This window comes from Phaethon lepturus, unplaced genomic scaffold (genome assembly GCF_000687285.1).
Source record: "Phaethon lepturus isolate BGI_N335 unplaced genomic scaffold, ASM68728v1 scaffold12652, whole genome shotgun sequence".
Classification (NCBI taxonomy): Eukaryota; Metazoa; Chordata; class Aves; order Phaethontiformes; family Phaethontidae; genus Phaethon; species Phaethon lepturus.
The window spans coordinates 12,862-36,697 of record NW_010522629.1 but is presented as its reverse complement, the minus strand read 5'-3'; the positions used below and the strand labels follow the sequence as shown (position 1 = coordinate 36,697).

Below are 23,836 nucleotides of genomic sequence, written 5' to 3'. Positions count from 1 at the left end.
TTGTCTCTGTGCATGCTCTCCAGTTCCCTTTTATTCACTTATTTCTAGCTCAGTGATCTCTTGGCTTTTCATTGCTGTCTTCCAGGAAGCCTTCTTCCCAGCTTCTTTAATCCCATGTTTCTTGTTGGTCTCTGCATGCTTTTGTGTCTGGATTATATTAATCCTAAAAGACAAGGTGGTTGGGGTTTTTAAGGTTACAGAGATTTCTCTCTGGTTTTGGGAGAGGGACGTGACTAACCATGCAACTTTAGATGGAGCAGTGTTAAACAGTCTCAGGGTATCTCTGAGACAGATGCAGATAAAAGCAAAATGGAGGTGTTTACCTTCTAAACTTTCAAACCTTTGGATACTGAGTTTTTGAAGACGAAAAATTATTAGAGTGTGATGGATCCTGGAGACCCACTTATGCCTAGTTGTACATATGTGAGAAGATGAATTAGGTTTTCATGGACTAGCATTTGTTTTTCTAAGATATTTTATTTTGCTATAGAGGAATTAAGGATACTGTAACCTGTAGTGTTACAGTGATTCTTAGTGCATGACAGATTAACAATGTAATGACTAATCCTAAAAAAAAAAAAAATTCCTCCTTAACGTATTATTTCCTTGTGTGAAAGCTTCATACAGACTGTATCATTTTCTCAATGTAATTGCCTAGACAAGGAATGTACAACTTGTAGTTCACCTTACAGTATCACTGTGTACTCCTTTGTATATCTAAAAAGCAAGGCATTGCATGTTATTCTCTGACAAGCACTCATCAGCCAACTTAGAAGATGACATGATAATGAAGTTCTAGCATTAGCAGTAATCTTAAGCTACTAACTTTCTTTGTTCTTCTCTATGCTTTGTTTATTCTTTATATTTCTCGGGGCGGGAGCAATCGAAATTAATTTGTTCTGGTTTTCAACACCATCTAAGCTTCATGTGCTGTAAAAGACTAGATTATTTCAATGGATTTTGGTGAAATTCTTTAAATTTTAAAATTATTTTGCTGGGGTTTTTGGGGTAAAATTTTTATGACATTATTTTATATAATATAATTTTAATAGCATGTTTTTAATAATATTTTAAACTGATATTTAAGTTGAAAAGAGCAGAATTGGCAAATAAATCGAATTGCCCATTAGAGAATTCTAACTGAACTTGTTTTGCTTTTTTTTTTTTTTCCCTTCTTTTTCCCCTCACTTTCCTATATACAGAGACCTAAAGGACAGGGAAATAAAGGTAAGTTGATTCCTTGTATATCTGTATAAATCTCTAATATTGTTGTTTATAAAGGTTAATGCATCTTTGGACAATTGTGGGAATAGAATACAGCTATAGGATGTCTTTTATTTCAGAGCAAGATCACAGGAAATTGTATGCCAAAATGTTATTTCACAGCATTTTTGCTGTGGCACAGCGGTACATCAGTTTAAAATGTTTTATTTTGCAAATGAAGATTAATGTCAGAAGTTGGACAATAACATAGCTATTTCTTTTCAGCTGACTTTGTTATATGCTTGTATAATCTCTTTAACAGTACACCTTGGGCCTTTTCTGTGCAGTGAATAGAATCAGTGTACTAGAATCATCAGGAAGAATCTCTTGAACAGCTTCCTTAGCTTGCGAGACAACAGCCACGTGACTGTTTAGTTACTCATATCTGTGAGCAGAACACATTGCCTTCCTTATTCTCAGAAATTTTGTGGGCTTTTCTCTTCACTTTAGCATCAGTATAGCGTATTCTCTCAGTGTTTTGTAGGCCTTCTGCTTTTCTACTTTTTTACCGCTTCTGTCAACATCTTAGTTTTTAAATACCATACTCAATGGAGTTTCTTCTCTCCCACAGAAACAAGGAACTAACTACTTAATATTCCTTTCTCTAAAATTCTTGGCAAGTCTGTCATAAGCAGCATCTCAGATTATATCTTGCAATTTATTTCTGGTCTGGAATTTGTTATCTTTGATATAAAGACTAATACTCTATTTGGGAATTCTTTTTGCCTAATCAGTACACTTGTGCCCATTTAATTCTGAGGTGCTCAGCAAGCCGAGCTATAGAATAGCATGCACAGAGCTACCTTCATGTGTTAATATGCTTATTATTTCTTCATGCAGATAAGAAACTTATTTTTTGGAGCTCATGTACTCTTTGCTCCCTGCTGTTCATTATCTGAAGTAATCTAATTGTTCTTTGTGAACTGTCATTTAATGTGATCTGCAGTGTACTTATTCTGTTTTTCTCTCTATGTGCAGATTATCTGCTTCTTATTATGTATATCACTTACAAAGTAGCACACAATTCCTGAATCTTGCTGAATTTAGCCTGTTCCTTTAATTTCTTTGCATTCAGAGAAAAATGAACTTGTGTTTACCTTCTCAGTTTGGTCATTCCTGAATACTTGTTATCTCATATCCCAATACTTCTACTTTTTTTCCCCCAAACTGGAGCTTTTAACTATTTCTTTGTGTCTCTAAAATAGTTTGTGTTTATACCTTCCATGTTGCCCTTAAATGAGATGAAAAGTCAGATTCATTTTGGCAAGTAATTTGTGGCTTCATATGCTTTGAGTTATCATATCTCAGTTTTAGTGAGGTTATTGAGGTGCATCTGTTAGAGAATGATACAAGTAGTTTTTGAACTATACTCCATATATATGAATTGGAGTGGAAGTATTAAGTATTTCTGTTTGGGTGTTATGTTGTAGCTTGCTTAATAGTTTAAAGGCACAACTCGGCTTTAACTTATTTTGTGTGCTGTAATTTGCAGATGCTGCAGGATATTTGAATCAAAACACATCTCTTAGTTTGCTATGTAAGGAAGAGATTTTTGCATTTCTGAACTTGTTTTTTTATGGACTGCAGCCTTTTAAATAATGGATACTTACTATATATTCCCTTGGTGAGAATATGAACTAAATGAAAACTATGGTGAAACAAAACAATAATCTTCATTCTGTTAAATTATTTGATATAATGTCTATTTAATGAAACTAAGTTATGATTTAGCATTAGATTAAAGGGCTAGGAGGCTGGAGAGTGCTAGCACAGTGTAGCACGAGTAGTTGGCTTTGGGTTGGAGACTTTTTCAAGAGGATAAATTAAGTCAGTATCAGCAATCCTTACTGACTGCATGTTAGCAGAACAGTAATCTTTTTCAGGTGTCATGGTAGGTCCCAGCTTAAAGGACCTTTGAGGGAAGATGTGCTACTGAGTTAACAAACTAATCTGAAGTTGGCTCTGTGCATAAGAGTAATAATGTTAAAGAGGATGGTAAAAAGGTTACTGTCCACATATCTGGTAGAGCATGAGAGAATATGAGTGAGCAGTATGAGAGGTGTATGCATGGAAATAAGAGTATTTTTCATATTGAAACAAAATATATTAGACCTGCAAATTATATTTGGAGGTAGCTGACTTGTATTGTCCAGTAAAATGCTTTTAATGCTTTATTCTAGTTGATTATAAATTGGTGTACTGTCCTGTTTCCCCTGACCAGAATTTGAGGGATTGAGGTTCTAGTGTGTAGAACAGTACTATCCATCTGTTGTGTTGGATATTAATGTTGGTACTTCAGAGACTTGAGTGAGTAAATTATCCTGTCTTGAATGTTTTCTTATTCAAATTGTCAACTACTGTACAGTTGACATAAAACATCAGAACTGACATCAATCAAATGATGTCTTATGGGGAGGGGGGGGAGAAACTGTCATTCCTGAAACTTTTTTTTTTCTCCTTTTGTTTGTTGTGCCAATGTATTGCACGTGTGATAGGAAAGTGCTGACTTGCATTTGCATATATATGTGTATAATTTAGTAGAAGGTTTAAATGTAAGCATTGGGTTTAAAACAAGAATGAAATGTTACGTGTTTCTTTCAGTATTTATTCTCCACATTAATCAAGGTGTAACAGCCTCTTCTAATGAAAAATTTATTCTTTTGCCTTTGGCCATCATTTGTGCATTTTGCAAGTTGTTTTTCAAAGGATAGTAGCAGTGAAAAGAATATAAGCTTTCAGTTCCTTTATTTTGATGAGTTGTTTCTTCCCAATATCTAATTACATTCTATGTTTTCACAGTGTTTACAGAATTATACCATATTTTCAGGGTTGGATTGATACAGATATTTTTAGTAACTGTAGATTAGTTTCAGTTAGTATTCTTCATCACTGCCATGTTTAGTTGGAACGCTTAATGTGAGATTTTTGGGAATGAGGCATGCATTTTAATCTGTTTGCTCTTGTTAAATGTGCATGTGGGCTACATTCTTCATTATGAACACACTATGTAAAGTTGGAATGAAAAGACAAAGAAACACACTTGTAGTCATGCTGTTTCACTGGGAAATGTGTATGTTTACTAGGAAAGATGTTGATGTAGAACTATTTGTGTCACTGACTTAAGATCTTAATACAGAATGAATAAGAAAGAAAATACCTTTACAGGAATATTCTATGTTAGTTGTAATGGCAGACCAAAAATAATTCTGTCTTAAGTGACCTTTAGATACCTCTGAAACAATAAACACAGCAGATGCACGTTTTATGAAGATTAGCTGTCAGTATGAGGAGATTAATTTTGATAGGATTCTAGTCTTGACATGCAGCTGTTTATTCCTTCATTTGTGGTTGCATGCTTTTAAGAAACTTGTATGCCTCTGTCTGTTTTTCTATTTAACAGAATTGTATTTCAGAATTGTGCTCTCCATACTATTTGGTTAAGTCTAAGCAATGGACATGGCATGGACAAAAGATTTTGAGGCTCATCTCCTGTGTGACTGGGCCAAATATAAAGAGGAATATGGTGTTCCAGATCATTAATATGTGTCGTGGTTTAACCCCAGCCAGCAACTAAGCACCACGCAGCCACTTGCTCACTCCCCCCACGGCGGGACGGGGAGAGTATTGGAAGAGTAAAAGTCAGAAAACTCATGGGTTGAGATAAAGACAGTTTAATAGGCAAAGCAAAAGCTGCACATGCAAGCATAGCAAAGCAAGGAATTTATTCACTACTCTCCATGTTCAGCCATCTCCAGGAAAGCAGAGCTCCCATCGCATCTAATGGTTTCTTGGGAAGACAGACGCCATAACTCTGAACATCCCCCCTTTCCTTGCTTCTTTTTTGCCCCAGCTTTATATACTGAGCATGACGTCATATAGTATGGAATATCCCTTTGGCCAGCCTGGGTCAGCTGTCCTGGCTGTGTCCCCTCCCAGCTTCCCGTGCACCCCCAGCCTACTCGCTGGCAGGCCGTCATGAAAAGCCGGACAGTCCTTGACTGCTTAGCAACAACCCAAAACATCAGCACATTATCAACATTTTTTCATCCCAAATCCAAAACATCGCCTCATACTAGCTTCTATGAAGAAAACTAACTCTATCCCAGCTGAAACCAGGACAGTATGTTACCATTATTTATGGGGGGGGGAACACCTAATGTTAACTTAAATTTGGTATTTAATTAGGAATACTGTTCTATCAAGTTTTAAAACACATTGTGCTCACCATTGCTGGTCATATTTGGCTGTAGCTAGTATACAGATGCACTGTGCCAGTTTGTAATAACTGAAGTGTCAAGTGTTCTGACTTCTAAAACTCTAGGAAGATATTCAAAACATGAGTTGCTTTCTTCCTTCCCAGATATTTGCTTTGAAAAACATCTTATGTTGTTCTGTGTTAAACTATGAATTTTTAACTCTTTTTACTGCTGTCTGAAACAAATACCTTTCTCCAGAATTTTGGTTGTTCCTTGTGATTATATCTATTCCTTTGTAATTTTTTTTTCAGGTAGTTTCATTCACTGAAGGCAGTTTGTTTTAGAGGTGTTAAAGTCAAATGTGAAAAAAAAATAATACAAGTAACTTGGTCCAGGCACCAGTTGGTTTGCTATGTGAACTTTGCTATGTGAACTCTCCTCAGAGAAACAGAAAAGACACCTTTCTTAAACACTGACTCGACCAGAGTTGAAGGTTACAGGGTAGTATATACTTCTCAGAAGCTTTTGCTAAAAGAGGGAAACGATGGAGACAGCTCCTAACTCAGTTGTCTCCAGCTGTCAGAAAATCTGCTGTTTTGTTGTGACTTCTGCTGTCATGGTTTCTGAGATCATCTTACTGATCATTTTTAAAACTTGGTGGTTTTTTTCCCCACTGAACCTATTTGATAAATAACAAAATAATTGCATTCAGAATAGTGGTAATTTAGTTTTGAGAAGAGGTCTTCATCTTCAGGTTGTGTCATTGCAAGTTGCTGGTTTAAGTCCATGTTCCGCTTTGCACCATGGGAAACAGTGGAACTTGGTAGAAATTTGTGGAATTTTACTTTGAATGGTAGCCTGGGGGAGGGACACTTCAAGTAATTTGGGTAACTGGAAAGTCCCAGGTAGGTGTAATGCCTTAAATGAAATTAAATAGGAGGCCAAGAATAGCGGGTAGGAAGTGATTCCAGTGTATGGTGGCATATATGTTGGGAAAGGATTGTAATCACCCTTGGGGACTTTAGCTCTTGTTTCTATCTTGCTTTGTATCCTCTGAATTTCAGAGGTGCCAGTACAGCATAATATTTATGTAGGAAATACAGAATTAAATAGCTGAATAGTGGTGCCCTTCATGGTTGTCTTGGTGGGGAACTTTCCTCCAGGCAAGAGAAAGCTGTATGTTGCAACCTTCCCTGAACCTATAGAATATATCTGATATAGTTGGGGTGCACATCCATGCTTGGTCTGGTACTTCTGGAAACGCTGGATTTACTGCCTGTGCAAATAAGGTGTGCCTGTAGTTTTTTCCTCTGTCTGTGGAGCTCAGGAAAGAATAGTCAGGAGTAGTCTGCTCTGGTTGCCCTCTTTCCAGACATCTCCTGAGATCTGATCGGGATCATCAACAGAATGAGCTACTTTCTTTAAATTTAACAAAGGGGTGCTTAACAATAATATATTCAGCCTCAAGAAAGCACAAGTAGAAGTATTTCAATGTACGGGCGATTAAGAAGTGTTATCTAGATGAAAAGTGCATTACAGATCTTCCAGAGAGTATACCTAATACAGATTTACTTTTAGTTTCAGTACAAAATGGTTCGATTCATCAAAAGGATGCAGTAAATGATGATGATTTTGAGCCATATCTAAGTAGTCAGACAAATCAGGTAAGTGAAAATTGTTTACTATCTTGAAGTTAATTTTGGAGTTCAACTGACTTCCAGACTTAATTGATTTTTGGATTATATTTCTTAGTATTACTTGCCTGAATATCCATGGAAATATAATTTTATAGCATAAAATTTTATAGCATATCTTGTCTTATTGTGTGATATTTTAAACAGGTGAAGTTGTCTTAATAATTCTGGAAAAAGTTTCAGTTAAAAAGCATGCTCTGTCTCCTGCTTTTGTGCTTGTGCTCTGACTTCACAAAGATGCAGTTACAAGAAGTTTGAGGAAAATAAACAAACTGAAGGAACAAAACACAAACCCCAAAACAAAACCCTACACCTTAAATTTATGATGAAATCTTCATATATTGGATACAGTTCAAAACAACAGTTTTATTGGCTCTAAGAAAATATTAACTGCTTGGACATGATTTCCTTTGAAGTTGATGGAAGTAGCTCACAGTTGATGGCATGATAGGTTGAAGCTTAATATTACTGCAGCTTGGTATAACTCTTCAGCTAAGAAGTTAATGACTTATTTCAAAAGCTGTGTAGTCAAAAGTTAATATTCATTACATTAAGTTTGTAAGTTGTGGTGGTCTTGAGAGAGGGAGAAAGTGCAAATTATTAAAAACCTTTGAGAATTTTGTTTGCCTTCCCTTCCCCCCCCACACCCCCCCCAAATAATACAACATTAAGGAAGCATCAGCTAGAGGATGATTACATTTGCATTTTTTTTCCCCCAAAAAAACATCAGAAATCAGATGGGGGTAGTCCTTCAAATGTCTTGGAGCTTTATCTTCTCAAGAAGTAAATGCTGTGATTTCCCAGGAGTCTTGGGAGTGGAATTTGAATTTAGCTAGCAGATTTTGTTCTACTAGTCCATGGATTGTACTTAATTCCCATTCTCAATAGTGTTGAAATGTTATGGTTTGATTGTTGTTCTTCCTGAAACAGACAGACATCCTTGCATCCTTTTCACTATAATGTTCTGGCAAATGTCTCCAATTAGAAGTGAGAAATTTCGGAAAAAAAAACCCAAAAACCAAAACCATCAAAACTTTAAATCATAGTTGCAGCTATTTTTCTGTGTTTATGAAACTACAGTTGTTATGACTTGTTTTTTAAAGTAGCTTGTTATCTTCTTGATACTGTTGACATGGAGGCATTTTAAGCCTAGCTCAGTAACTAAAAATAAAGATAATTTATTACAAAAAATGGGGCTCTTCAATGCTTTGGAAAAAGTCTCTTGAGGAGAAAATGGCCACATCTAACAGATACCTTGTTCATCTTTTACATTGGGAGGAATGGTGGAAGTTACAAATATATTTGTATAATCCTTAAAAATATTTTGGACTGTATTACAGTTTTGTGGGGGGTTTTTTTTTGGTTTTTTTTTTTCCCCTGAGCATAACTGTCTATAGTGCTGATTTGTGGTTTATTTTCTTGCAGAGTAACAGCTATCCACCAATGTCAGACCCATATATGCCTAGTTATTATGCTCCATCCATTGGATTTCCATACTCTTTAGGCGAAGCAGCATGGTCAACTGCAGGTGACCCTCCAATGCCATACTTGACAACTTATGGACAGATGAGTAATGGTGAACACCATTACATACCTGATGGTGTATTTAGTCAACCTGGGGCATTAGGAAATACCCCTCCATTTCTCGGGCAGCATGGATTTAATTTTTTTCCTGGGAATGCAGACTTCTCTACATGGGGGACAAGTGGATCTCAGGGACAATCAACGCAAAGCTCTGCTTACAGCAGCAGCTATGGCTATCCGCCTAGTTCTCTTGGGAGAGCCATAGCAGATGGACAGGCTGGATTTGGCAGTGATACTCTCAGCAAGGTGCCTGGGATTAGCAGCATTGAGCAAGGCATGACTGGGCTGAAAATTGGTGGAGATATGACAGCTGCTGTAACAAAAACTGTAGGTTCAGCTCTGAGCAGTACAGGTATGACAAGCATTGCAGCAAACAGCGTGCCCCCAGTTAGCAGTTCAGCACCTAAACCAACCTCATGGGCTGCCATTGCAAGGAAGCCTGCTAAACCTCAGCCGAAACTCAAGCCTAAAGGTAATGTGGGCATTGGGGGCCCTGCTGTACCACCACCACCTATAAAACACAACATGAATATTGGAACTTGGGATGACAAAGGGTCTGTGGTAAAAGCACCCCCAGCCCAACCAGTACTGCCTCCTCAGACTATAATCCAGCAGCCTCAGCCATTAATTCAACCACCACCACTGGTGCAAAGCCAACTGCCTCAACAGCAGCCTCAGCCACAGCAACCACAACAGCAACAAGGACCTCAGCAGCAGGCCCAGCCTCACCAGTTGCAGCAGCAACAGCTGCAAAACCGCTGGGTAGCTCCTCGTAATAGGGGTGTGGGCTTCAGCCAGAACAGTGGAGCTGGTAGTGAGAACTTTGGTTTAGGTGTTGTATCCGTCAGCTCCTCACCTTCTGGTGTGGAAGTGCACCCAGTGCTGGAGAAACTAAAGGCCATAAACAACTACAATCCCAAAGACTTCGATTGGAATCTGAAGAATGGACGTGTGTTTATAATCAAAAGTTATTCAGAGGACGATATTCATCGCTCCATTAAGTACTCTATCTGGTGTAGTACTGAACATGGTAATAAGCGCTTGGATGCTGCTTATCGTTCCCTGAATGGAAAAGGCCCACTCTATTTACTCTTCAGTGTGAATGGCAGTGGACACTTTTGTGGAGTGGCTGAGATGAAGTCTGTTGTGGACTACAATGCATATGCTGGTGTCTGGTCTCAGGATAAGTGGAAGGGGAAGTTTGATGTCAAATGGATCTTTGTCAAAGACGTTCCCAATAACCAACTGCGACATATTCGCTTGGAAAATAATGACAACAAACCGGTTACCAATTCGAGGGACACTCAAGAGGTACCCCTAGAAAAAGCCAAGCAAGTGCTTAAAATAATTGCTACTTTCAAGCATACCACCTCAATCTTTGATGACTTTGCACATTACGAGAAGCGTCAAGAGGAGGAGGAAGCCATGCGTAGGGTAAGAAATCAATGTCATTATAGTAGCTCTCCTGTTTTTTCTGTTTTTGGAAACCTTGTTTTTCATACAACTGGCATTTCTGTGTGTGAGTATTGAATCAGAAAATGGTGCTTTTTACCTAAGGTGTCTGTACTTGATATAACTGGCTCTTAATGAAAAGATTTGAGTTCTTGTAACTTGTTTTGTTAACACAGGCATGTGCTTAACCAGAATACTAACATAGGCCTGCATAAGCAGACTTCTGACATGTTTTACTCTTCAAAGTAAACAAAAACTGAATTGAGTATGTTATTCCATAACTGGAGTCTTCTGGTTTGGATTTTTACCGTTTCTGTATGTTACAAAAAGGACCTGAAATTTCAGGAGAAGTTTGCTTTATTTAACATAAAATTTCCATTCAAATTCTGCTTTAACAAAATGTTAACAGCATGATTACTGTGAAAAGCAGGTTTTTCTCTTGATTCAATTTATCTTTTGTACAATTGTGAAACACAGAAGTGATACAGTGATGACTTGTACAGTGTCAAAATAATTTTGGACAATTCTGATAATGCGTTTCCTAAAAAAAGTAATATGTACTTAATTTCAGCGAAGAAAAGTATACCTATGATAAATCTGTAGAGAAGTCTTTAGTTTTAGAGGTATTTCAGAAAACCAGACAAGGGAGGAAAGGCATTTATTTTAAGCTGTTTTATAGTACTTGTCTACTTTGTCTTGTGTGTACTCTCCTTACTAATAATGCTTGTGTTCACCTTTGGCCACAATATTTACTTTCGCTATATTTATTTTCTTAACAGGCTTGCTAGTTACTGTTAATATATGATTTGTCTCATGGTTAGAAACCTTTCAGGAACTATTGTACCAGTTAGGTGATGTGCAAGTATTTCAGAAACGGGAGTTTGCGTCAGTGCGGTTTGGTAGTGCTCTCCATTCATCCTGTCACACCACCTACTGAATAAAAACCCCAAAAGTCTAGGGTTTATGCTAATTAGGGGCCTTGTGGGATGTGAAGTCCTGAATTTGTTCACTTCTTGAAGCTGCCACAATTCTGGCTGCATAAGAATTTCCCTTGCTTTTCTTAGGTTTCTAGTACTGCAGTGGTTCCACCCCTCTTGTACATTCCTAATCCTTCAACACACATGTTGCTTCTCTTATAAGATCAGTGTTGTGCATACATAAGATCAATTTTGCACAGCTCTGGAATAAATTGTCATGTTGGAAGTTTTTTATTGTTTGGAGGCAAGGGTGAATATCCTAGTTGGGCGTGTAATGCCCTTCGAATTTTTTTTTTTTTTTTTTTAAGAAAACTGAATATGCCCTAAATCAGTATTGTTACTTTCATGCCATCTTGATGATGGGAGGATGGGCCACATTCTTAACTGATATTCAATGTAAGGGGAAAACTTTCACTTTTTCATGCTATCGTACAACTTCATTGTGATTTCGGTAATGTTTCAGGCAGACTAAGATTATCATGTTTCTCTGTAGCCTTCGTGTTTCAGTATTTTCTTGATGTTTTAAGACACTTCACAAATAACCGGTCATAATTCAGGCATGTCCTAGCAACTCAGGAAGACAGTGTGTTTTATTTGTGGTTTTGTTCCCTCTGTAGTAGATGAAAGCCACAAAATATAATGGAGGAGGGGAACATAGGTTATTGGTAGTGTTTCTATGTATGCTAAACTTAAAATTCAAAGCACTAAATTCAGCATTTAGTAAATCTCTTGACTAGATGACGGTGATTATGCATGTTTCTGTAATAAAGTAACATTGCTGTTTCCTTTAATATCTTCAGGGAAACATACAGTATCTGTATGACTCAAGTGCTGAACCCTGCATTTCTCTGTTAAGTTACTTTTCTTAATACTATTGAGAGAAAACATGCATGTCAAGATACTTGCACAGTTGGCATTGATTCTTCTACAGCATTGTACAAATTGGTTTTGTGGCAAATTATTAAAAAATTAATTTAGAGCTGCATATCTAGTTGTGATGTTTTCTCTTTGTAGATGGGTTTGAGATATGCCTTAAGCAAATTAATATTTACTTAAAATAGTCCGAGTTAAGCTAATGACAGCTACTAGGAGATCATCTTTATCATTCTCTTATGATTGAGTGTTGATTTTATACCTCTAGGTTTTTCTTTTATCAGACAGTATACAAACAACCTGTCTTGAAATTGTAACCATTGTTAACTCTTCTATGATTCAAGAATAGTTTGGAAATTAGTATTGTAAGCTCTGGTTTATGGTTAATTGAGTAATCCTTTATTACCTAGTGCCAGCTAGGCTTTTACGGAGCTGTATTTAAATTAGTGCACTTTCTACTGCGAGTAGAACTGTGTAAATCAAGTTCATGCCCATTTTCTGTGGCAGCTGTGGCAATCACTTTGTTTCCAATGTTTCTGTCATGAAAAATGTGCTTATTGCTGTTAATAAAATATTAAATGCATCAAGCAGCCGTAGTCATTTACATGTTCCTTAAAGTTAACGTTTTGTTGTTGCATAGGTGGTAACAAACTTTCATACAGCCAGTCATCTAAACATGGTAAACAGAATATGATTTATGGATTTAATTTACTTTATAACTGTTCATAATTCCAGCTAACTTATTTTAAAATAATTGGTTGTAAAAGTTTAATCTTAACAACTCAGGGCGATCAATAATTAAATTCCAATATGACCTAGCAGCATGTTTTATTAAAATGTGGCAGTATGCTTATAAAAGTGCAATGAATAGTCTGTGATTAATGTGAAACTTCAGTAACTGCCATTTGATAAAGGTTACTTGCAAATGAATATGAATAGTTTCTTTAAGTGTAAATATTAGAACTCTAGTGTCTACCATTGTTTGATGTGACCCTGGTGTGGGTAAGGTGTCTACAACTGGGGTTGGAAACAAATATGTGGAGTAATCATTCACACTTTTCTTACGGCTCAGGTTCCAGTGTCCTATTTTAAATGTACAAGTGCTGCGGTCTTTCACCAAAGGAGCAAGGAAATTCACGATGTTTTTAATGAGGTCTGTCAGTAGTCTATTTAAATAATCTGAAATTGCATTAGTCGTTAGTTTGAGCTACTGCTTTGTGATGTAAATGTGTGTCTATTATTTAAAAACATGTTTGAATTTCAACAGAAAGCAGTAGTAATAAGATCTAAAAAAATGAAACAGTCTTAAAATATGCCGTTTAAGAGCATGTACTTACATCAGGCAAGTAAAAAGTATTGAAAAGAAAAAAAAAAAAATCTGTATTAGTAGCTGTGTACCTGATCTTCAGTAAATACATGGATCAAAATGAGATGTGGCTCTGATTAAAAATGCAGTTGTTGTAGAGTAACAGCTTCCTCACCCTCCGGAGGTGGCTTGTTAACCTGCAATTACTTGTTGTTCTAGGACTTCTTTTGGTGCTTTTTAATGTAGAATTCTACTTTTGTAGCATATAATGGCAAAAAAGGTCATGGTTCGACACGTAACTATAGAATGTTTTAGATGGTTTTCTTAGTGAGATAATTCAGAAAAATAATTTAATTTTTATCCATGGGAGAAGATATACTGAATTCCTCTACAGTTACGTTTATATAATTTGCTTTTGGAATTTTTAGTTTTCAGGAAGCCTGTAAATGGCAGGTAAAAAGCATTTAAAATGTTAGGTTTCTGCTGTTGCACTACATATCCTATAATAGGAATGCTGATACAGCTAAAACTTTCTGACTCTCAAAAGGAGTAATTTCATTTTTTCTCCCTCATTCTGTTACTGATGTAACTTCTATTCCTCTGATAATTGGGTCATAATTGGGCTGCAGTGTTACGCAGTGTAACTCCTTTCTACTCTAGGACATTACTGACTTTATGCTTGATTTACTATTTCTTAAAAATGTGGTAAAGGAAGGAGGGAAGTAAGAAAACATCCATTAAGGTGTTCCTTCCTCCCCTTACCCCTCCTAAACATCAACTACTAGGTTATAATGTCAAAGTCATTAGATACATCCATAATCCTTGTACAAGTCAAGGAAAACAGGTAGTTGACCGACGTTTTTAATGATAGTTGTAACGACAGCTTTTTAAAGTTTGTATATTTACATCTAAAATAGGTTCAAAACAGTAAATGAAAACAGGTTATGTAATATATTCTGAGAAACTTGTGCATTTCCTGTATGCTTTTGATGATGTTTCAAGGGCCATTATTTTGCAATTTCCTTGATGTTTATCTACAGTTTCATCTTCATAAATGAAAGTGGTACTGCAGGTCCCATGTCTGACTTCAGAAAAAACAGTACAGTCAGAAAGTAGAAATAGAAGATACATTCTTGGTCCATTGATGATTGTGAGGCAAATATGTACACCTAGTCTTGGGAGAAGAGGATTATTTGGAGCTAGATACTGATCCAGAATTTTCATCCCATGATGGTGTGCTTATTTACCATGTCTTCATTTGCCTTTACATCTTCAGTCTTTTGGAAACACTTAAAAATTACTTCAAGTTTTCTTGTTGTAGACACATGGATTTCGAATGTGCCTGTTTTCTTTGTTTGGTAGGGTCAATTGTTTCTGTTCACAGGTAGTGTTTAGGATTTATTGCAGGATGGGGGTAGCATGGAGAGGTCTGGATGTTAAAGTAGGGTATGGTATAGAGTGACTATGTAAGAGTTGTGGCCTGCTTTTCCCTAGTAAAGGAGAAGATGCTTCAATGGGGAAATTGCGATATTGGACTGTTGAATGAAAGAGATGGAATGTAATTAAACTCACAGGCAGCCCTAGTTTATAGTGACACTTGTATGGATCTTGCCAAGTTTTTCTTTTTTTGCAGACTTCCTGCAAAATCGAGCCTATGGAGTCCTTCTTACTGAGTGGATTTAAATTACCTGACTCTGGGACTTGAAGAATTTCTTGTGTAAAATAGGGACCCCTATTGGAAAAGCTAGGAATACCACCCAAATGGTTTACCTTAATGCTCAAGAGACCGATCTTTTTTGGAATCTAATTCTTTAGTGTTCTTAAATGTGAAGGTAGCAGCCTAAGACAAGACTTCAAACTTGAATTGAGCTGGATCTGTGACAGCTCCACCTTTTTGAAAAGATGTGTTTTAAGTTGTGGTTTTTAAAGCAAAGGAGTAATTCTAAAGCTCTTCTTCCAGAGCAAAAGCAGAACCTTGAGTACACATGAATAGCTTTTAAAATTCATGTGGCAGCCATCTGCTTCCTGCTACATCTCCTCAGACTGCACAGCTCTATTAAGAACAAATTGACTAGAAAACTGATGCTTTTCCTGCAGTTTGTAGGGAAGAAATATGCTTGCATATTACAAGGAAGTCGCAACCTGTGTGGCTCTCCACGCAGTACTTCAGCCTTGCTTCATTGATTCATGCCACAGATGGGCTAGTTAGCAGAAACTTGAGTGAAGATTGCTGCTGGTGCTTTGCTGGAAAAAAATGACACTTTACTAGATATGTGAGATCTATATGGTTTTAAAGCTGTTTCTGTAGATTCAGTTGAACGAGGATGGCTTACGTTTTGTATGAAGTTGATTGGCTTTAACCTTCGGAGTCATCTAGTTGAAATGGTATATTACAGGAATTCATATCGGTTGATGATCTGTTTGAGCCCAATTCTTTGTGAGCACTTTTTCAGAGGTCTGGTAGTGTACTTAATATTGACAGGTAATTACAACTATTATTTTGCTTCCTTACCTAGGTATTAGTAATTTGTGAAAAAGTAAACAAACTTGCATGTTCATTGCACTTTCATGTAGAATATAATGAGAAACAACGATAAAATAAGTTCATTTTTCCTCATGGAAAAAAAGACTGGAACTTGAGTTATGCATGTGCAAAGAGCATGAGTGCTGAGACTTAAACAAAAATTGTCTGGGAAATTCTTCCCCAGTGTATTTTGTAGGCCCTGCAGTGGATGTCATTTCCCTTCCAAGGCTGCTATAGATTGCTTAGCAGAGCAGTTAAATAAGATCTTGTTGTTGCCCATGGGCCTCTGAGAAAAATTAACAAATGTGTTGGAGTCATCTTTCTGCCTCTTTTGCTGGGATAGTGATCATCACTGAATGCAATTTCCATTGATGTAGTTAAAAGCTATTTGTTGTCAGTTTTCAAAAGCTGATGTTATACTGTGAGCATTGTTAGCAAACAATAATGAGGATCTAGAAGCTTTATTTTTTTTTTTTTTTTTTTTTTTTACTTTTAATGAACTTGCTGAAATGGCTGTCTTGCAGCTAATTATCTTATTTCAATGTGTAACGATGTACAGCACTGAAAGGAAGCACTTGCTACTTGTAGGTAGAATGGGCCAATCCATCACTGAAAGTATCCACCTGGGAAAACAAGACTGGAAGGGCTTTTCTGGCTCATGGAGTTCAAGCTTGGTTTCTGCAAGAGCCTTTCCTCATTGTATGTTATCATATGGTATCTTTAAAGTAGTTAGGTTTCTTTCTGCACCTCTGCCTTCTGAATGTTTGTACCCTGTTATTCAGTGTGCTGTGGAATTTCAGATGTGGATTAAGTTCTTATTGCCCTTATTGTTACCATAATAAAATAATACGGTCTGTCCATGTTCCACTAACAATGCATGTGTCTGCTCAAATTTACATTTACTTACCTTTTTACTGTAACTTGTTCACATTGTTACTGTTGCTAAGTATGTTTCAGAGATTGAAATAAAAAAAATGCCATCAAAACTAATAGGAAGAATAAATAAATTAGAAGTCTAATTCTTGTAGCTTTTCAGGCTTTCTTAATATTTATATGCTTGAAAGTCTTATTTACTGTCTGGAGTTCAAACCAGCTGCAGCAGCATGATCTCAGATGACTATTAATTCATAAGGCTTACCAGGAGAAGGAACTGCTCTGGAGTTGTAAAAGCTCATTTGACTTCCTATATTTACTTTGATTTTTAATTTGTGCCTTGTAGTTTTCAAGTTGGGATAAGGAATAGAAGAAAAAGAGTATTTAGGGAGGGGATGGCATCTCCACAGGAAAAATTGCTAGGTCCATATAAGGCTTCTATAAATCCTTCCCATGTGATCCTTCCCTCCCATCTTTTTAGAATTCCCAAAGTGTTTCTCAGAAAAATGTATTTACATATTTTTATTTGGTTTTGAGGTAATCTCTGTCTTCAGGAGATTTACCATCTCTAGTTTGGAATTCAAGAGTGAGAAGTTAAAAAGGACCTTTATTTTACATTATTTTAAAGTTTTAGTCATGTAGTTTGTTAACAGCCAATGAGATCTTTGTCATAAATGGAGTAAACTGTTTCTAGCATTTTTCAGTTTTTGCAGTAATCTGTTTTTCATTGTGGTTCTCAAGCACTAAGGTCAATGTTTATGCTGTCATAGCTGTAGTGGTACACTGGTGTGCAATAAACTGCAGATTATGGCTGATGCTATTACTAAATGATATTTCATGAACTTTGCTGTGGCTTCTTCTCGCCACCTCTACAGCTGTCTTTTCTGCCTCTGCCAGGTGTTTCTGCCCATGCAGTGGAGCTGGCAAAAGGAGATGTGTGCCTGCACCTGACTTCACAGAATGCAGTCTCACATGTTAGCTTACAATGCAGATGAGCAGGGCTTTTAAGCTGAAGATTAAATCACAGTTTGCATCAGAGCAGCTAAGATATGCTACATATTCCCTTCTGAAGCCGCTGTGAGAATGCTACCTCTTGGGAGAGGGGCAAAGCAGATGGCCTCAGGCATGAACGTTTTAAACATTGCAGTAAGATGCACAAGTTTGGCAAATTTGGGAGATGTTTTTGTTGCTTTAAATTTTGAAAATTTGTTAGCATGGGGATTTTGTTAAATCTGAGGATAAATTACATTGCAGCTACTTTTTAGCATGGGATCATCTGTTGAATGCTCTGAATTCAGAGAACTGAAATTTGGAAGTAGTCAACCTCACAGTTCGAACCAAGTTAATTCCATATCTTTGCACTAGATCGATGCATGTTTCCAAGGCGTGAGCATTTTTAGGTTCACCTTCACTTGGTTGTGTCAGTTTGTGTAAAATCTGCTTACTGCATGGTCTGCAGCTGGCAGGTACCTTTAATCAGCCAATACATTCCTGCATTGTTGTAATTCAAAAGGTACTTGATTTCCACAGCTTGCTTGTGAACTCCAGCTAAAGCTGGGTAACCTCACCCTGGTGAGTTATGAAGTGAAGCTGGCCTTTGGCAGGGAACTTAAATTGACTGGAGAAGCTTTTAATACAAGAGCATTGCAGGAGATGTGGCAAAGGTCTTGCTCATTTGAATGTAAGAAATAAGAGAAGTTGGGTAAAAGGGAAATGTAGCGGAATCCAGTCAGTTACACTGGAAACTTCCTCTGTTCTGAGAGTGGAAACCTGCTGGGGATAAAGTCTCCTGCTAGTTTGTCTATAATCACTGTTCATCCAAAACAAACAATCATAATGAGGCACCCAAAAAACCAGAAGAGGAAGACTTTTTGAGACAGGAACAGTGGTAGTGACTGTGATCTGATTTAGACCGAGGTGTGCGGGTGGGTGAGGGAATGTTTGAGTGTAATACCACTAACTGCATTTTGAAAAAATCGGGTTTTCTCTCTGACCCTTTTGCCGTACAGAGTGCCGAATGCCATTGATACCAATATCTGAAGAATATAGTGTTCACTTACATTGAAAAACACCGTTTGTATGTCCGCTCTAAGTATTTAATACAAATGTAGCAACATGTAACTTTGAGACTACAAGAAAGGTGTGCTGGGGTGCTTTTGAAGCCTTTTTCCTCTAGAATTCAAAATGGACTTGAATTTGTAACATCTCCTTTATTTCATCCACTGGAAGCCAGTAGTCAGGATATCATTCACTTTGAATTTTTATGGACTTAAATGCATTTTGAGTTCAGGGGCTACACAAAGCACAAGATCGGTCAGTTTGCTGTGCAGCAGTTTGCAATGCAGAGAGGCTTTTTAGGCAGCTTGACTCAGTGGTTACATATGGTATACTTGCAAATGGACAGGAATCAATGATTTTATTTGTATGTAGGTAGTATTTAAAATTGTTAAAATATTGATATTTCATTAACATCAGTTTCACAGGCTACTACTTAATACCGCAGTAGTGTTTTTCAGCACTTTGTGCAGTTCTTTCAGTTGCAGTCTGCTAATAGTAGAGGAATAATCTGAGATGTGCATGAGCAGGCTATTTTTGAATGCCTTACATGCTTAGTGAGGCATGAGGCCAGTGATCATCTGTTTTCAGCCTAGACATGCACTGTTAACATATCAGTTTATGTTAATGACTGATACTATCAATCTCACATTTTAAAAACAGTATTTTACTATGCAAATATTAGTCATGTTTCATTGAACTAGAAAAAATTATTTCTAGCAGAATTGTGCAAGTATGGCGCTCTCTTTAAATACACTGAAGTTCTGCCCTAGAGAATGTCCAATATTAGATACAGAGCTGCTAGTGTCATGAGCTGCTTATTGTGACCAAGAAGTCTGTGTGAGCTTTAATTTTTTGGTGTTCTTGGAGGTCTGTCTTGGAGAGGACTAGATAGTCAGCTGTACTCTAATAACCACTATAAATGTTATGTATCCTCTTTCATTATAGTGGGTGTTTTTTTAGCAGTATTTGGGTGCTAATTTGCACTTTTCCTAAATAATTTCTAGCATAATGAAGTTTCAGCATGGTATCAGAGTGGTTTTGAAATTATTGTTCAAATGCCTCCTGGTTTATGTTGGTTTTCCCTGCTATGTTTATGTTCCATTTAAATCATGCTGTGTAATGCAATAATAATAAAAATACTGGAAACAAGGTTTTTTTTGTTCTCTTTTAAATGGGGGAGGGAACCTACCTCTCATATGAAGGTATTTTAAAACATTTAGATGATGTGCTCAGTTGTACACATTAAGAAAGGAAATGCTATTGGAAGATAAATTCTTCTCTTAGAGTCAAACTACGGTGTCTCTTTACGGTCTGGAAGATACGCAATAATTATAGCCAACACGATACAGTTTTTTTGTTCTGTTTTTTAATTTTTTTTTCATAGAGGTAGTCATAATGCTTAAGTGTATGTTTATTTTTAACAAAGTAGAGAAAATGGAGGATGATGGTAAAGCACTGAAAATGTTATTTACTCCATTAGACTTGTAATGCAGAGGAAGAATTTGTTAGTCCCTGGTAGAGATACAGTGCAGTTAGTATTTTAGTCCTGAATAGTACAAAGTTGTTTATGATCGTTAGTGATATTATACATTTTGTTCTTTTACACCAAATGCAACATCTCGCAATGCTGTGAGGGCTTTGTAGTGAATATGGTCTTGACTGCAACTTGGGCTTGCATTCAAGTGTTCTGTTTTGGTTTTTTTCCTCAGCCATTCCTACCTCGCTAGTTTTGCGTTTTGTTATTGGAAGTATTTTCTAAAACAAGTATGGATGGCTTTTAAAAAAAAATCTTTTTCTTGCCATTTGAGCAGTGTGTTTGTATGGAGGATGAGGTACTGGCCCAGCTTGTTCTGTTACTTTTTGATCTTAAGCATCTTGAAACATTTTATTACAGTGGAGCTTTGAATGAGATACCTGGGAATGATCTTTACTTTTTCAGGGATATAATGGATGGAGAGTAGAATATTTAAATATTTATGCAGAGCATTTTTTGACAAGTTAAGCAGAAGATATAAGGTACCTCTTGTCTTTTTTGTAGGTCCCTTGGTCTCCTTCCTCTGTTCATTTTGTGCAATATATTTTATTGGAAGTGATTTAAAAGTAACATTATAACACTTTTTTGATAGCTGTTTTTTTGGAACGTATTTACCTCTTTCTTTGATGTATACTTCTGTGTTTCTTTTTAATAAGTTGACTTGAACTAGATATTTCATGTTCCTGAAAAAAGTGAAACGTTTTCCTTGGAAGCTTGTTGCCTGATTTAGAGAAATTGCAAGCAATGCAACTGCTCTAATGAGAAGAAAGCAGATAACGTTGAACTGTATTAACATGACTTCCCTTTTTTTTTTTTTTCCAGGAGAGAAATAGAAACAAACAATAACTATATGGAGATGTCCTGCTAGAATTACAACACTAATGATGTAGACTCTGGAAATGCCTAATATGTCTAAGAAGACGTTATTAAAGCTTTTTTCTGCTTAAGGTGACATCTTTGAACACTTTAACACAAAATTGACTCTTCTTGTAATGGTTCTCATCAGTGCATCTGCCCTTATACTCTCTCACCAAACACACTTGAGAACTGTACCTTCGTCAAGCACTTTCTGTCCTGAAGCTTTTACCAGTATCTGCTGTCTTTTGTATTTATGCATCCTAGCTAAGGCACAGGAGACCGAACGAATGCAAGGATTCATTAACTCTTTGAATTTGTTAAATACTAACATTTAACCATTAGAAGTGGTTCAATGATGTGAGATTCACATTGCTTCAACTTAATTTTTTCTTTGTTGTAGTTTTTTAATTGTCAGTTTTTAGCTATTCGACAGATTAAAAGCAAATCATGCCATATTTAGTCCTGGAGTAAAACTCAAGTCTAAATGTTCATGTGAAAATTATTGTAGTAATCTTTTAATATGGCAAAGCAACTTTAAGCTGCAGTTTAGCCAAATGAAACATAACATAAAATTATATTAGAATGACATTTCCCTTGTTTCAGACTGTTTGGTGTAAGAGAATATTAATATGCAGCTTGGTGGACACCACCAGTTAATGCACATTTCTTTATTTTTTTTTTTTCTGTAACATGTATACTGAAAAAAGTGCATTTGTCTGAGGAACTGTTTGTTTGCTACCACTCGATGAATCTCAGTTTTGAGTAAATGTACCTCAGTCTAAATCAGACTTTTTATGACCTTTATAACTACATTTAAAATAATCTTTAATTCCTGTTTCTGGGTGTTTGCAAGCCTGACAGATTGCTATCATGAAAGTGAAAATTTACTCCTCTAGGTGATTCACTAGCTAAATAAACATAATTATTGTTTAGCAAGCATATACTCTGTTTCTCAAATTTGTTTGTTTCATTGTTCCAACATCCAAGTGTTTTTTGCCCTGATCAAAAATATTTTCAGAAAAATACTTTGATCCATGGAGATGACATTCATAGCCATGTTAACATGATTTTTTGTTAGAACCATGCAACAAGAATTTTAGAAGACATACTAAACTGGGTAATTCTATACTAGTTTTTAACTTTTAAAAATTATGTCTTTTGGTTCTGTTTATTTAGCAACACATTCTATCTGCTGGAAGAGAATATTAAAAAAATGTTAAGCGGGTATATTGACTGTACAAAATACTGAACAGCCTGTACCAAACTCCAGGGATAGCGTTCTCTTTTTAGAACAGCAATGTAGAAGTCAGATATGTTATAGCTTAAAATAGCAATACCACATATTATTTGAACATGTTTCATGTCTTACTGTTCAACACAGGTGTTTATATTGTGTTTTGAGTCCTTCATCTACAGATTCTGGCAATCAGAGTTCTGGAGCTTAAGTGGCAAAGCTTTGTTTTGAATACAGACTATTTTGCTATATCTTACTTTCTGTCTTCTTAAGCCCCTTGTACTCTTCTAACCTTGCAAACACAAAGTTCACGCACTTATTTCTTGCTCGTTATTTAAAATATTGTTTGAGACTGCAGAGTAGCAGATATGAATCTTAATTTTTTACTGCCATTTTTCTGGAAGCTCAAAAGGGAAGCCACTCTCATATTTTGGAGAAAAGATGCAATCACACTTAAATGCAGATGTGTAACAAATAGCAAGTAGGGTAAGGGAGGGATATGCAAAGTGCATATTGTAAGAGGAGACTAGGATATAAAAGTTTCAAGCCCAAACTCTATGAAATCTGGCTTGAGCCCAAAACCTGCTGATTCCATGCATTTCTGTTTCTTGCAAACAGGTTTTATAGCTATTTGTTTCCCTCCGTTGTCTGATTTATGGATTACTGCCTATTGTTCTAACTGTCAATCAGTTGAATTGGCAAAGGTCAATGTTGTGAGTCCAAAGAATGTAGTCCTTCTGATGATCCTTCAAGGGATCAGCATGTTTCTGCTTCTTTGTTACAAAAATATCTTAAGAAAATGCACAGAAGTTCTCAGTTAAAAGAAAGCTGCTGTTAGAGTCAGGCGTTCAGGAATTGATTGCATGTGCAACCTTCGTTTGCTTCCACTGCAGTATTCATATTTTTGCAGGCTTTGTTAGTATTTCCTGCTTTACCCCTTGCTTCTTTTATTCTAATAGCATGAGCATTGCTCTTGGATTGATTCAGATTTAGTATAAAATGGGTTCATCACTCTGTTGCAGACTTTGAAAGCTTGGAAAATTAGTCAGGATTGTGAGAGAAGGAGGTGATCACATTTAGAGAGCTGTGACAGTTCTTACACTGTTTCAGGATTGTTAGTAAATCGACAAATAGAAGAGTTTCATTGCTGATGGTGTTAGTCATGTTGCGACTGATTTGCTGACTGCTGAGAGTTTAGTATGTGCAGCTGAGATTAAAAGGAATTTTATGTGCATATAAAGTACTGTAAAAATAGTATATAACATTGTAAAATCAGCTATGGAGTGCTGTACTAGTTAATGGACATGTGAAACTTCTAGCCTTCAGCTTCCTTATGCACAAGTTCTTTTCCTCCAGAAAGAAAAGAAATGGTGCTTAATATCTCAAATAAATGTAGAAATACAATTTTTG

At 36.4% G+C, this 23,836-nt stretch overlaps 1 protein-coding gene across 1 annotated transcript; it reads left to right on the top strand.

The window, feature by feature from the left end:
• Positions 1-1,205: 1,205 nt before the first annotated feature.
• Positions 1,206-22,133, top strand: YTHDF3 (YTH domain family, member 3). Its single transcript, XM_010281867.1, has 4 exons — positions 1,206-1,227; positions 7,038-7,123; positions 8,579-10,171; positions 21,157-22,133. Exons 3-4 carry the CDS (start codon positions 8,597-8,599, stop codon positions 21,178-21,180), a joined length of 1,599 nt encoding a protein of 532 aa, XP_010280169.1. The 5' UTR covers positions 1,206-1,227; positions 7,038-7,123; positions 8,579-8,596; the 3' UTR covers positions 21,181-22,133.
• The last annotated feature ends 1,703 nt before the right edge of the window (positions 22,134-23,836 follow it).

Bases quoted from the DNA above. Each gene is read 5' to 3' on its own strand.
- YTHDF3 (XM_010281867.1), top strand. From the start codon at position 8,597: ATGTCAGACCCATATATGCCTAGTTATTATGCTCCATCCATTGGATTT. The intron at 10,172-21,156 runs GTAAGAAATCAA...TTTTTTTTCCAG, and splicing joins AGGAGGAAGCCATGCGTAGG to GAGAGAAATAGAAACAAACA.